This window comes from Pygoscelis adeliae, unplaced genomic scaffold (genome assembly GCF_000699105.1).
Source record: "Pygoscelis adeliae isolate BGI_AS28 unplaced genomic scaffold, ASM69910v1 Scaffold26, whole genome shotgun sequence".
NCBI classification, from domain to species: domain Eukaryota; kingdom Metazoa; phylum Chordata; class Aves; order Sphenisciformes; family Spheniscidae; genus Pygoscelis; species Pygoscelis adeliae.
Genome location: NW_008825104.1, coordinates 7,431,521 through 7,444,799, shown reverse-complemented (window position 1 = coordinate 7,444,799; position 13,279 = coordinate 7,431,521). Strand labels below are relative to the sequence as shown.

The 13,279-nt window shown below is 36.3% G+C and overlaps 1 protein-coding gene across 1 annotated transcript in view; it reads right to left on the bottom strand.

The window, feature by feature from the left end:
- The window catches only part of ADAMTS6 (ADAM metallopeptidase with thrombospondin type 1 motif, 6), a 156,669-nt gene that overhangs the window by 89,871 nt on the left and 53,519 nt on the right, over nt 1-13,279 (bottom strand). The window contains exons 8-9 of the mRNA XM_009327284.1: nt 8,029-8,072; nt 4,423-4,528 (exon numbers count right to left, since the gene is read on the bottom strand). Coding sequence (XP_009325559.1) covers nt 4,423-4,528; nt 8,029-8,072 — 150 coding nt within the window. The remainder of the gene's footprint in view (nt 1-4,422; nt 4,529-8,028; nt 8,073-13,279) is intronic.

Genomic DNA, 13,279 nt, shown 5'->3' with positions numbered 1-13,279 from the left:
GTGGTGAGGCAAAAGAGCAAGAATATGATTATGTATGGTCTTATGTGGCTTTTCCAGCCAAAAACTGGACACATTTGTTCTGGTTTTTTAACTAAAAAAAGTTACTTAAACTGTCCCTAAAAATTTAAGGCATCGTTCTCAGTCAATCCTAGGCACCTAGCAGGACCCTAGGCATCTAGCAGGGACAAGTTTTAACTTGTTCTGGCTGGTGTTGAGGTGTTCATACACTGTAGCTTTGAGACGCTCTTTCAGCCCTGCTACAGTTGATGATGGAAGACATCATCATCATAGATAGAACAATGATGACAGCATCGGCTGGAGATCTGTTCATGGGAGAGCTGACAGGAGGTAGTGTTAGTACAATTCATCCTAGTTGTGTTTCAACTATTTTTTAAAGCTATTTTGAAGTTTGGTATATGTGTACCTATTACTTCAGATTGGAGTATTTTCCTTCTACTTGTACAACACACACATTCCTTGACACGCATTTGTTCTAGAAAACACCTCACTCAAACTCAGGTCCTATAATGCAGCTGAGGTTTGACTGATCAAACATGAAGCTCACTGATCACTGAAGAATGAGGAAAAGACAACCAGCTTCTGAAAGTACCTCTAGGATTTCCTAGATTAGAAATTTCTACTCCAGCACTGAAGACCAACTTTCTCATATGGGAGGAGGGGTATTTATGCTATTTGTCTACTTTGCATACAGACTAAAAAAAGACTTTAAAAAAAGTGCTAAAATTGCAGACACATTTTAGCTGTATGAACTAATTCAGAACTAAATACATGCTTGAAAATATTATTGTTCTTCATCTTGAAGCCAATCATCTACCCCGTTAAGACTGTAATCTATCTTCTTATTTCCTACACCTTTTTTTAATCAAGATATGACTGCCAAACTCCTCTGAATTTCAATTCATGACATCTTCTGTAAGTCAAGACAATTCTGACTTTTCAGAAACTACTTTAGCCACCAGCCTTTTCTCCCTGGCTCCTTCCGTACAGCCCTCAATAGCTGTCTGACATTAGTAAACTCTTTTCTTACTCCAAGTTTTATGGCAGTTCTCTGTTCTAAGCCTAGTCCACTCTCCTCCTGTTTTGACGTTTCCTTTATTTTTCCCCATTTTGTTCTTTTTCACTTTGTTATTTAGTTTCCGGATCTCAGGTAACTCCATAGGACTGCAACAATGAATGGCACAATGCCTTTCTTTTAGGGATATACCCCTTTCAACGGAACCTGGAATTCCTTATTAGTTCAACTAAGCATCCTGTACAGCATACATGGGGCAAGCTAGGCATTTTAGAAAGTATCCAAATTAAAAAGCATAGAGTGGAAAGCCACCTAACTCAGCTGGTAGGGGAACAGAAAATGGAACTGGATCTTAAATCTTACAACTTGTCTGAGCATAACAGCATATTCAAGCCTGCAAATAGTTCCTTTCTTCACTAAGAAGAAAAAGTCAAACTTTGCTTGACAATGCAGGGGATACACATCAGGTTCTCACTCCTGCCATGAGAAATCACTGGTTGTGATTTTTGCTTACCAGAAATCTTAAGCATTTCTTCAGTGTGAAATATAGAATGGTAGGAAAGTAAGCATTCTGTAAGTCAAGCATCATAAATCAAATTTCTAGAGACACTATTCTGAAGGCTAAAGGGCCCACCCTGAATTTTATCTGACTCACGGAAGTATTAAAGAGTAATACAAGGTTGTTCTCAGAACCCTGCATAGGGAGAAACAACCATAAAACTGTTAGTCTAACACCATTTTTTATGCCCTCAAGAAAGAAACACAGAGTTAATGACAGTGTACAGTTGTCTTCAATAAAATCAGCTGGTTATGAGTGTCAACTGCACACAGCTTATCTGCACCAAAACTGGGTTATACACATAAAAAATATAAGTGGTAAGGAACGGAAGCCAAAACAATATTTTAAAAAATACTTATAAATATTTAACAGAAAGTATGACTGACCATAATAATCACACTCACAGTGCTCTCAGTCTCTTTAAGTCTTCAAGACTAAGTACTTTTCTGGATAATATTCTTCAACCAAATGGAAGTTACTTGGATCAATACAAGGTTAAATGAGTTAAATTTAATACACTATGATATACAGAAAGTCAGACTGAATGATCTAATGACTTCTCATCACTCTACAATTTAAACTAACAACAAGTTGAGACATACTTCCATCATGGAATCTTACAAATCCAATTTTGGAGAAACTGTGGATAATCTATCAAAATATATGTATTATCATTACCGTTCTCTTGTAGTCACAAGAGAATTTTATTCCTCAGTTCAACATTTTTTTAAAAAACTCAGTATTCCATAGCAACTATATAATTAATAAAAACATGATCTTTCAAAGTGCAATCCTCCCATTCTAATTTAATTGAGTGCTTTTTTGTTGTATGTTATATATTCAGTGTAGGCATGTCCCTCAAATGCTTCTATTTTTCATTTGACAATGAAGCCAATTTCCTATTTACCATGTATGTCTGAAAAGAAAAGCACTTATCATGGTACAGCCAAAGAAGAAATTTTACAAGGCTCCCTGAAACAATTATTTTACTCGCATATGCAAGTACCTTCTAGTAGGTACTAGGAAGCAGGAAGTTGAGAGGAAATAACAACTTCCTTGATTTAGTCGATTTAGTCGTAGAGGCATTCAGTCACAGTGTGGATGAATGGGAGGTAATGCGTGGATAGCACAAAACATTATAAACCTTGAAGACTTTTTGCCCACATATTCTTCCCAGCTTTTACTGAAGCTATCTACATGGCATGTTCTTTTTTAACACCAAGCTTGCAGTGCAACTTTCTTTAATCACTGTGCATTGGATAAAAGCTAAAGGAATATGATTTCTACTTTCTTTTCAAACGAGCATTTGACACGACATGCCAGCTACAGGATGAGATGAAAGCCTCAAAGAGCTGAGACTTCAGAATTTTAAAAGCCCTTATGTATAAGAAGCCAAAAGATATGGAATGTGGAGAAAACAGATGGTTAAAAAAATTCCTGTGATCACAGGATATATGCTGTCACTATTTTGTTTTTCTCAGATTCTAACCAAAGTCTAAGCACTTCAAATCAATTTTTGTCATCATGCCAGCTTTGCATGATAAAATAGCTGCATATATTTAAATTATTTTCATGTATCTGTGGAATAACCTGCATAAAATATGTAGTTGCATGACATACGGATTAGAACAAAGATGAGGTATTGGTTTCTTGTTAAACACGTGACAAATTCACAGCAAGATCACATATTACTATAAGAGATGTTACTAACAAGAATTTCAGAACTATGAGTGATTTGGAGGAGCTTTTTCCTCAACAGTGGAAATACATTTTTCCTTCACCCCATCCTTCTCAACTCATGCAAGTGAAGGAAAAAGAAGGAAGGAAATGAAGATGAGGAGAATTACACGTGTTTTAAATTATTTTTGTTCAGATCTTATACAATTGCTTTTGGATTCTAAAATTCATCTACTTCAATGCAACTACAGTGTTTTTTTCATACATAATATAAATGAGATCATACTTGCCCAGTGATTATGACAGGTGGGCTGGAAATAACTGTTTACTTCCAACTCCTTTTTTTGACCAGCAGATTGATAGCTTCCATTTCAGTCTGCATTGGAACTTTTAGCAGTTGCATCAGCTAATGATTGGAAAAACATGTCATCCGTAACTCGGTGTTGGTCAACCCATGTAAACAAAGAAGGAAACCTCTTGATAATAGAAGGTGCCTAGTCTTTTTAGAGTCATCACAATGTACTAAGTATGCTGTCTTTTGAAGGAATACCTGAAATATTTCCAGACCAAACTCTACTCAGATTTTATCAGTCTCATAACATCATGCTCTTTAAAATTATATGCTGATGTTTAAAATGTAACAGGTGATACTATGACTATTTTATATACTTCATGCTTGAGTGAAAGATGACTAAAAGTGTATGAATATTGACAACAGAATCAATGTTTTGATGAAAATAATTTGAATTATATTTTAGACAAAATAACAAAAAGCAAAAAAATTACCTTTTAACCACTTTTGTTTCATAAAGAAAGGTAGACAAAAGTAAGAGGGGAAAAAAAAGAAATTTCAAAGCCAAATATTTAAAAATATGAAACAGAGTAGGAAGGTTGTGAGCCAAATCTCAAAAGCACAGATTTAACTGCAATCTGAAATCAAAGAGTAAACAATGAGTCTTCAGTTCTAAATTTAAAGCCCTTGGTAATACATACTAAATAAAATGTACTGCCACTCATGAATACTATATACAGAAACATGGAGCACCGGAATAGAGATGGTACAGCCATGCAGGAAAGAAAAAAAAAATCTATTATTAAACTAATATTAAAAAGGTGATACATTAAAACGTATTCTTTTTTTAAACTCACTCACTTGTGACCAATCTCATGTGCAATGGTAAAAGCTGAACCTAGGCCAATGTCTTCATTAATGCTGCAGCTCCTTTCAGGCTCACACATTCCAGCCACAGAGGCCAAGCCTGAATAAACAGAAGGAGACACAAAGGGTCATGCCAAGGTGTTTCAGTCTTAAAAGCCCTAGTTATAAATGCCTGGATTCTTTTTAATAACCTCTATGCACAGAAGGAGCAGTTGGCAAAAGGTTAACTTTCTAGTCATTTACAAAATCACTGGGGGGAATTTCACTTTGCCGGCTAGACATTAATATTTTTTGAACTGCAGTCAGTGCTGGAAAATGTCTAGACTAGGGGTTAGATTTATAAATTTTACTTCTGGTAACTTGGGACCACCTAGTAACTTGAGCCAGGAGAGGGAATTCAAGAAAGCATTTCTATTTTAACATTCTTGAGCCTGAAGAAAGCAAAATGTATCCACATTATTTTTCTAAAGAAATCTGTTTAAGTTTAGTGGGTTCAGAAAAACATACAAGCAACTTTTCAAGCTATGAAAAGCCCCACATGGTACATTAAAAAAATTTAAAAAACAAAACTGAATGCATCAATGAAGAGAGAGGAGACATGTTAGTAACAAGCATTCATTTAACCATGGAAGTCTTCTCCATTTATCACCCATCATCTTCTGGAATTAAAACCTTATTGTATTACAAGCGCTTTTAAAAACTCCCTTTAGAGAGAGAAAGCAACTGGCATTTACAGAATATAGCTGTTCCATATCTTACACATTCTTCAGCAACAGATTATCATACAACGTACTGCAGTCATAATTTAGTGCCACTACAGAAAGCTCTAAACATCAGATTTATTTAACGTATTCCTCCCTAGAGTTTCTTATCTGAAAGAAACACTAATCCTTTCTTTAAGGAAATTACCTGCTCAGTTAACTACACTATAATAAAAAAATGACTGGAGAAAGTGTAACTTTGGTTGGGGGATGGGTGGAATGGGCCAGGAGGGGGGAAGAGAGAAATCATACTCTTTATATGAGCAGGCACTTGAAATTATTCTGTTTGGACTAACAGCAAGCAAGTAGTAAGACGACAAGTGCTTCCTGGCTGCGTCCACATTAGCAAGTAATTTGGAGCCTAGGAGAGGGTCAGCAGAGTGAAGCACTGATATTGAGGCTCCTCGCATATCTTTGTATGTGGGTTGGACACTCTACTTGGGACTAGTTTAATCCCGTAGGCTGAAGATATTCACTACGCATGTGGTTCAAAGCTTTCTAAAGGGAAAAAAGTATTACAGGATATCATGAGAATACAGCCCATGTAGTGATTTAGACCCTAACGTCTCCCACTGGCACATATGGAGCATTTGGGAGTATGTGTTCTGACTTCAGTTTTCTCCAAAACAAATCTAGTTTGCACACACCAAAACTACTCTGATAACCAAACTGACATGGGCAAAAGGTGACAATGTGTGTCTGCAGAATCTGCATCAAAACAGTACTACTGCTATAAACAAATCATCGGTGTAGGCACACCCACTGAGAACAGGATAAAACATCAGAAGAAAAAAGACTATCCATGGAGAAAAATCTGTGTATTTTTCGCAGTGTGCAACCTGTAGAAAATACAGTAATTACCATGCACCTATGCTATTCTAATTCAGTAGGACATTCTGAAGACAACATGGCAATACTTACATACCAACTGTCATGTTCCCCTGCAAAGTTCACCACATTTGAGCGGTAAAGTTATCTCTATCTTCAGATCTTAAAACTGAGCACTTGCTTCAGTGACTTACAGGACCAGATTAATGTAATTCCATACCATGCTTGCAGAAAGTGACAAGAGATCAAGTCAAGAACTCAGTCTATGGCTCAGATTTAAAAAAGGAGTTGTCCTTCACTGGAGCCACAGACATGCCTGCAAAGACATCTGAGGTCTATCTTTTCTAAGAGGTTCCACGAAAGATTCCCTGTTTTAGGAAACTGGAATAGGAGAGAGATGTCTGTGCCACACGAAATCCTTTATTTCTCTTTCTTCCTAGAATACCAATGATTCAGGTTTCTTTTGACCTTCTCTGAGACTTTTGTTCACAGACTCCTTAAATATATGCTTAACTTCAGTTACTGGAGGTCAGTGGGATTTAAGCATATTAAGTGTTTTGCAAAAGAGGGCCACAGGGCCTTGTCTCTTCTCCAGTTCAAATAAGTTGTCATGGTTGTGTTGCCCAGGGTCCTATAACACTGAGTTGGAACTGATACCGTATGTGATTTTTATTTTTATTTAAAAAAAAAAAATCAACCCTTTTGTTTAATAAAACACTTGCCAAAGTCTATCCTCTGCTATGCTGGATTCAAGTGAAGCAGAATTTGCCTTTATGCCAAAGTCTGATACAGTAAGAACTAGTACGCTAATGATCTGTGTTAAAAATACCATGTAAAAATATCAAATAGTTCATGCGTGAATGTATGCTCTTTCAAACTTTCTTCTTTCAACACTTGCTAAGACAATTCTGTGCCATCAATATAGACAGTCTCTTCAGTTTTGCCTCTTCTACACAGATGTCAAAGAAAATCAATTACCTTTAGAAATTCATCAGCATCATTTGCCTTTTACTAAAACATGCTGTGGATATTGTTTGTATTTACAGCAGGCAAAATTATGGTACCTTTCCCTGGGTAAACTACATCCCTGTGCCAGAAGTGTTGTGCTGACTTGAGTGGGACTTGCAGAAAAATTAACATGAGTTAAGGCTATCAAAGCATACAGTAATACAGGGAAAGACAAAGCAAATACAATTATGAGCTCTGATTGAGAAAAGTATTAATAATGTGAACTAGCCCAATTAGAATTGTATCTTTAATTACTTCTGGGAAAGAGGCTTATGAAAAGATGCAAATTGAAAAAAACTATAAATAAATGTTGCATCAGCCTTTGAATAATGTTTCTTTCATATATTAAAGCACTATTAAAGGTAATAACTATACTATAGTAAATAACTTTTGGTGACAAATTTAGGTATGGGAAGAACAATAGCTCTCCATCCTGTACTTAAGGTTGCTATCTGTGCTTCTCCATTGTCAAAGCATTGTTTTAAGGAGTTTCAATGTTACTGTAATTTCTATCACTGTGGTATTTTTCTCTAAGTCTGTGAAAGGAACAATCTGAAGCTGTACTCCCTGTGTACAACAGAGCAACAGTGTAAACCTCAATGCCTGTTTCTTTTGTAAGGTTTTTTTTGGTTGGTTGGTTTGGTTTTTAACTTTCCTGAGGTCTTGTACTTGTGTTTTTTTTAACTTGATCATGGAGACAGGTTAAATGGAAATAACCAGCAAGTTCTCTTTTGTAAGGAGTAAGTTTGAGTCACCTGCTAGGTTTTATCGGAACTACAGCTGCCAGAGAAGAAATACACAGCAGCAGCTCACTTAATTTAAACTTCCAGCAACGTATCAAAGCCGAAACCCACCCAGGGTTACCTTTTATTGTTCATGTTTATAAAACTGCAAAATTTTGAAAGCATAAACTTAAAAAGATCTGATCAGTCAATAAATCAATAGCTGAGTATAAAGCAAGGAAACAGCAAATACAAGCTGAAATTTCTCTTTATAACCTTACCCAGTGTTCCACAAGGCTTGTTTTTGTAAGTGCAGATATCATATCTGTTAAGAAGAAAAAAAGTAGATAAAATATGTCAGACTCAAATTTGTACGATATTTTGTATATTTATCACATATCTGTATCATAGTTCAAGTTGTCAGACCGCAATCAGCTTAATTATGTGCAGCCAGCTGGTGTCGGCATTTTCTACACTCTGGTGTAAACCGCAAGCTGCAGTACACTCACAGCCGCTGGCCTCAGGCCAGTGGGACACCTGCCAGTAAGAAAAAAATGGTTAAAGTGGATCTTTGTAATCACCAGCTCCGTAAAGCAGTCTACCATGCTGTTATGAAGTTACAGCACCATGTCCATAGACTGTTACTGATTCAAAACACTTAACTTTTACTTTTTGAACATAATTGGAATCCTCTTACAGTCTCACACTTACCAACTAAACAATATTGATTGTAACTCCTACTATTTAAACTTTGATTCTAATTAGAAACTATGACTCTCAATTATTACACTAACAATAGTAAAGAAAAATAATCTTATGAACTGCCATTATAGTTCCCTTCTCATTATCTTCCAATGATGATATGTGTCTTAAGAGTATACTATAACAAACTAAAATGAAAAACATTTTTGCAAAAAGCTAAATAACATCTTTAAAGGAGAATTTCCATCATTTTAGATAAAATCCTTCAAATACAGAAGCTTAATGAGTTTTTGTGTCGTGAACGTGTAAGTATCTGGAGCTGAAAACGGAATTAAAATGTTTTCTGCGGCACAGCTAATAATAATAGCACTGGTCATGCAGCAGTCAATTCATTAATTACACCTTCATATTTTGAATATGCAGTCCTATGATATGGCTAGTGATATAAGAACACTCCTACAATGCCTTTGATTTTCAAGGATTTCCTTGCAGTATGTTTCAGAATAACTTCTATTCTTTAGAATGGTGAGTGAAAACAATGATGATCTTTATGCTTTAATTTTTAACCCAAATAGTTACTAATTTCAGGCCACAAGATGCTTCTGTTAAAAATAACCTAAGGACTGTTATCACGTAGGAGTCTGATCATGAGATACGTACCTTTCAGTGCTAAAAGAGTTAAGGTCTGTCTGTGAGCCAAATTCATGGACAAAATAACAAAGCTTAAAATTTGGAACAAATCCAGTAAACTCTGTATGCACGTAGACTCCTGTGACCACATGGAATTCCTGTGATTTTTAAAGGTACTGAGTGTGGAGCAGTTTGTGGGATTAAGCTCTAATTTTGAACTCAAATGTTCACATGCACTGATCTCATCAAGGTGGTTCAAACTCTGCCACCCTATATGCACATAAAGCTCTCACTGATTTCCCACTTGCTGTTTGGAGAGGGGGAGGTAATCAAATCAGCATTCTTACATAAAATGTGTTGGAATATAATCAGGTTTTGTATGCCACAAAGCTTTAAAATGACACAGATAAAGAGAGAAAGATTTTTACTGAATATTTCCTGTCTTTTACATATTTAAGGAAGCAAACTTCTTATTTCTGCAATTAGGACAGAGCCTTAACCTAATCCTATTGAAGTTCATGCAAAATTACTCTTGAAAGAAAGCAGACAGGGCTCAGGCTTATTTAGTGAGAAAACCCAAACTTGCTTGAATTCTTTAAAATGTAGTTTAGAACTGAACACAAGGAAGTCTGTGCAATACACAAGAAGTATTGGTCTTCTAATGTTTTTTAATATCCAATGCTAATAGGAAAAAAACAATTAAAGGCATACATCCTTAGATAAAATGGATGTTTAAGAAGAAAGCCAGTTCTACTAAACTCAAGTAAAATGTTGTCACTGTTTTCAGTAGAGCTGAAAATTTGCCCTTATGGCCTGAATCTTCCTACTCTCATACAGGTATGAGTCTGAACTTACTCCTCACCTTCAGTTCAGTTTCACAAGGAACTGTGATAGGAGAGAATGAAATTAATTAAGTCCCTCGTTCCCATTATATTTTTTTAAAAACAAGGACCATGGTATCCTTCTGTTTATGCTGGGTAGCGAGTATTCTTCGTTATGCATAGGCTAGCATTTGTAAGAAAACATAATGATAATGAAACTTAAATTGGATAATAAAACTAAGGAAAACATAATTTTATTTTCCAATACACTAATTATTTTTGCAAGAACATACCCAGGTAGTGATGTATTCTAATTATGGCTTCATTAAATATTCAAATTTTATAGGCAATAATTAATTTCCTGTAAGGAACATCCATACACTCTCCTACGCCTCAGTTTAACAGAAAAAAAACTCTTAAGTTTTCAATGTCCGATGACTTACTTTACCTACATCATCTTCAAGCTCCATTTTTTTCATTTCATATGGATGGTTTCTGCTCGTGATTTGTTTGAAAGCTCTTATTATTTTTATGTACCAAACTGCTCGATTCCATCATTTGCTTCTCTATCCAATTTAACCAAATCAGCCTAACTTGTCTTTTTTGGTTTTGACACCACTTCCTCTAACTTTATTTTGAATTTCCAAGGAATCCATTTAACCCATAAATGTTGGGTTCCCAAATGCGGAAGACTACAGTGTCAATACTTGTCAGATAGTAGCTTCAAGCCAAGAAACCCCTGAAATGACAAATCATCCAGATTACCCGTGAGATTAGATAGGTCTAACTGCTATTTAAAAACAAAAACAAACGAACAAACAAAAACAAAACAAAACAAAAAAACCCACAAAGATGAAGATGGGTCACAGCTGTCACCAGGACCTTAGTAAATACTTCAGGAGCCAAAGACAACCAAAAGGTAAATTCTCAAGCCAACAATTATCTCAACCAACCATTAAAAATGGTAACAACAGTCACAAGACTTATGCAAAAATGCAGTTTGCAAGATGCGAATATATTTTCTTTTTGATTCACTGACAGAATGTGTAAGAGGGCCACCATACAAAATTTGAATGTAAGAATACAGATATGCAGGTTGCAAAAAACCTCAGGATGAGATGGCAGCCTGACCATTTTGAGACAGCCAAGGAAATCCTTTGCCCAAGTTGGAAGAGAAGATCGTATGCCTCCTAATAAAGTGTCTGCATATGTCCCTGAAATGTGACCAGGCTGGGGAAGTGGAATGTGGAAAGAGGTGTGAGGCAAGATCGTTGATTGCATGTCCATTCCCACCCTGAATGGATGGTAAGTCATTTGATGAGGCAGATAGGGAAGAGGTCTGAGACTTCTAGGCACACCTGCAGGGCTGCTCAAGAGCCACATCAGACAGGTGGGAAATGCATGATGGATGTACAGCTGTCACTTACAACTCCATCAGCCAGAATGAAACTGCAGAGGTAGACTATTAAGAATTGGAGCGGCAATGGCCTCCTGTCATGCCATGAGTCAAACGGGAAGTGTTAGTGTGCCCTCCAAGGGCACTTAAAAAGGAAAACTTTCTAGTCTTTTTTGGCAGGGTATGAGCATGCCCCATGCTAAAATATACATCTATACCACTGAATTAAAAAGTGAAAGGGACCACACTCCTGGACTCTGAAATTCTATTATCTGTATTATCAAACAGTTTTAAAAGTCCATCAAATTGTTAAAAAAAAAAAAGTTCCTTGCACAGATTTGGCCCATTATCTAACCTCAAAGAATTCCCAGAAGACGTTCAGAACATGGCCACATACAATTATGAACAGGCAAAACATACAAAGCACTCTGTCCTGGAGAAGTCAGCTTATTAGTGTGGACGCAAGAAGTTCTGTGCCAGTGGTCCTCAGTGCAAGAAAAAAGTCAGTGACATGTTTATTTAATTTATTAGTGTAGATGTAAGCTGCAGACTACGTCTTGAAGAAGCCTCAGTTATCTGCAACTCTGATGCAGAAAAATCCCTTTCCTTTGTAAATCTGATGAGTGGTATGATCCTGATCATTTGAGTAGGACACAAGTCAAACATGTAAGAAAGATGACTTCTCTGTAAATACTGTAAGCACTGCTCAACCTTGTCAGGTAAGTTATTTGCAGCTACAGCCAATCCCAGACACCTTAGGGGAAGACAGACATTTCTCTCCCATCTAGTTGTACATTGCAGGGAAAGAAGAGAGGATTCTTCCTGACCCCTGCAACCTGTGAGCTTGTGGGCCTAATGCATGTAATTGTGCAACTATGAAGTTCACAGAGAGCTCTATGTAAGCAAGTGTATTCCCTTATTTAAAATAAAGAGACATACAAATTCACAGGTTTGAAGGCTAGAAAGCATCATGAAGATTCAATCATACGTCCACCCACCCCTAGCATAAAAAGGTAAGTAATTTATTCTAGAAGCTACTTAGGATAAAAAGCTGTTCCTTAAACATTATTCAATCTCATATTAAGAGTTGTTTTCAACATAATTTGAGAACACCTGTATTAGGCTATCCAGTTCATCTGCCTTTCCCTCCACAGCAGTCGTTTGTGAGTGCTTGCAGGGATAACAGGACAGCACAGACTGATACCTTTCCTGACAGAACCCCCCAGCTCCGTGGCTTAGGGAACTTCAGAGGTAGAGAGTGCATCCTAGTATTTAATTGGTTTTTCTTCTAACGTCTTGAGCACTTAATTAATTCTGCTTCAATCTTTAAAAAAAAAAAAATATTTCAGTGTCCATCTGGGGGATGTTGTTATGCCTTTATCAGCAAAGTTGAATCCCTCTGTCCCACTAGAGATCTCTTTCATGCTGAAATCATTTTTTAAATTTTCTTTTAAATCAGATTGATAAATTGAACTTTGTCAGCATCGCACCACTACACTGTGGCCTTTCTGCCACCTTCATTTAAGCTCTAGGGCTTTTTAAACTTTCTGAAGCATGTGCATTACAATTCAAAAAGTGGTTCTAATAGTGGTATTAACAGGAGTAGATACAAAGGCAAAATTAATTACTTCTTTTTACATGTTAATGTGTATTTATACATTCAAGGCTAACATTGCCTTTTTCACCAGTCTGATTATGTGAAATGGCCCACTAAAGGAAAAGAGGCTGTATAAAGCACTGTTATTACTAGCTGTATGTTACTGGAAATGTCGACTGGGCCAGAGAGAAGGACTATCTGCATCAAATTAACACTGACATAGAAATATAACTGTAAGAGGATTGGAAACATATATGAATACTAGCATTAGATACACTGTAAAGATTTTAACTAATCAACAATAAACCACAGCATATATTTTCTTTAAGTATGATAAATGAATAAAGTATGAAAACTCTCTACTAGAAATGCAAACTGTTCAAAAC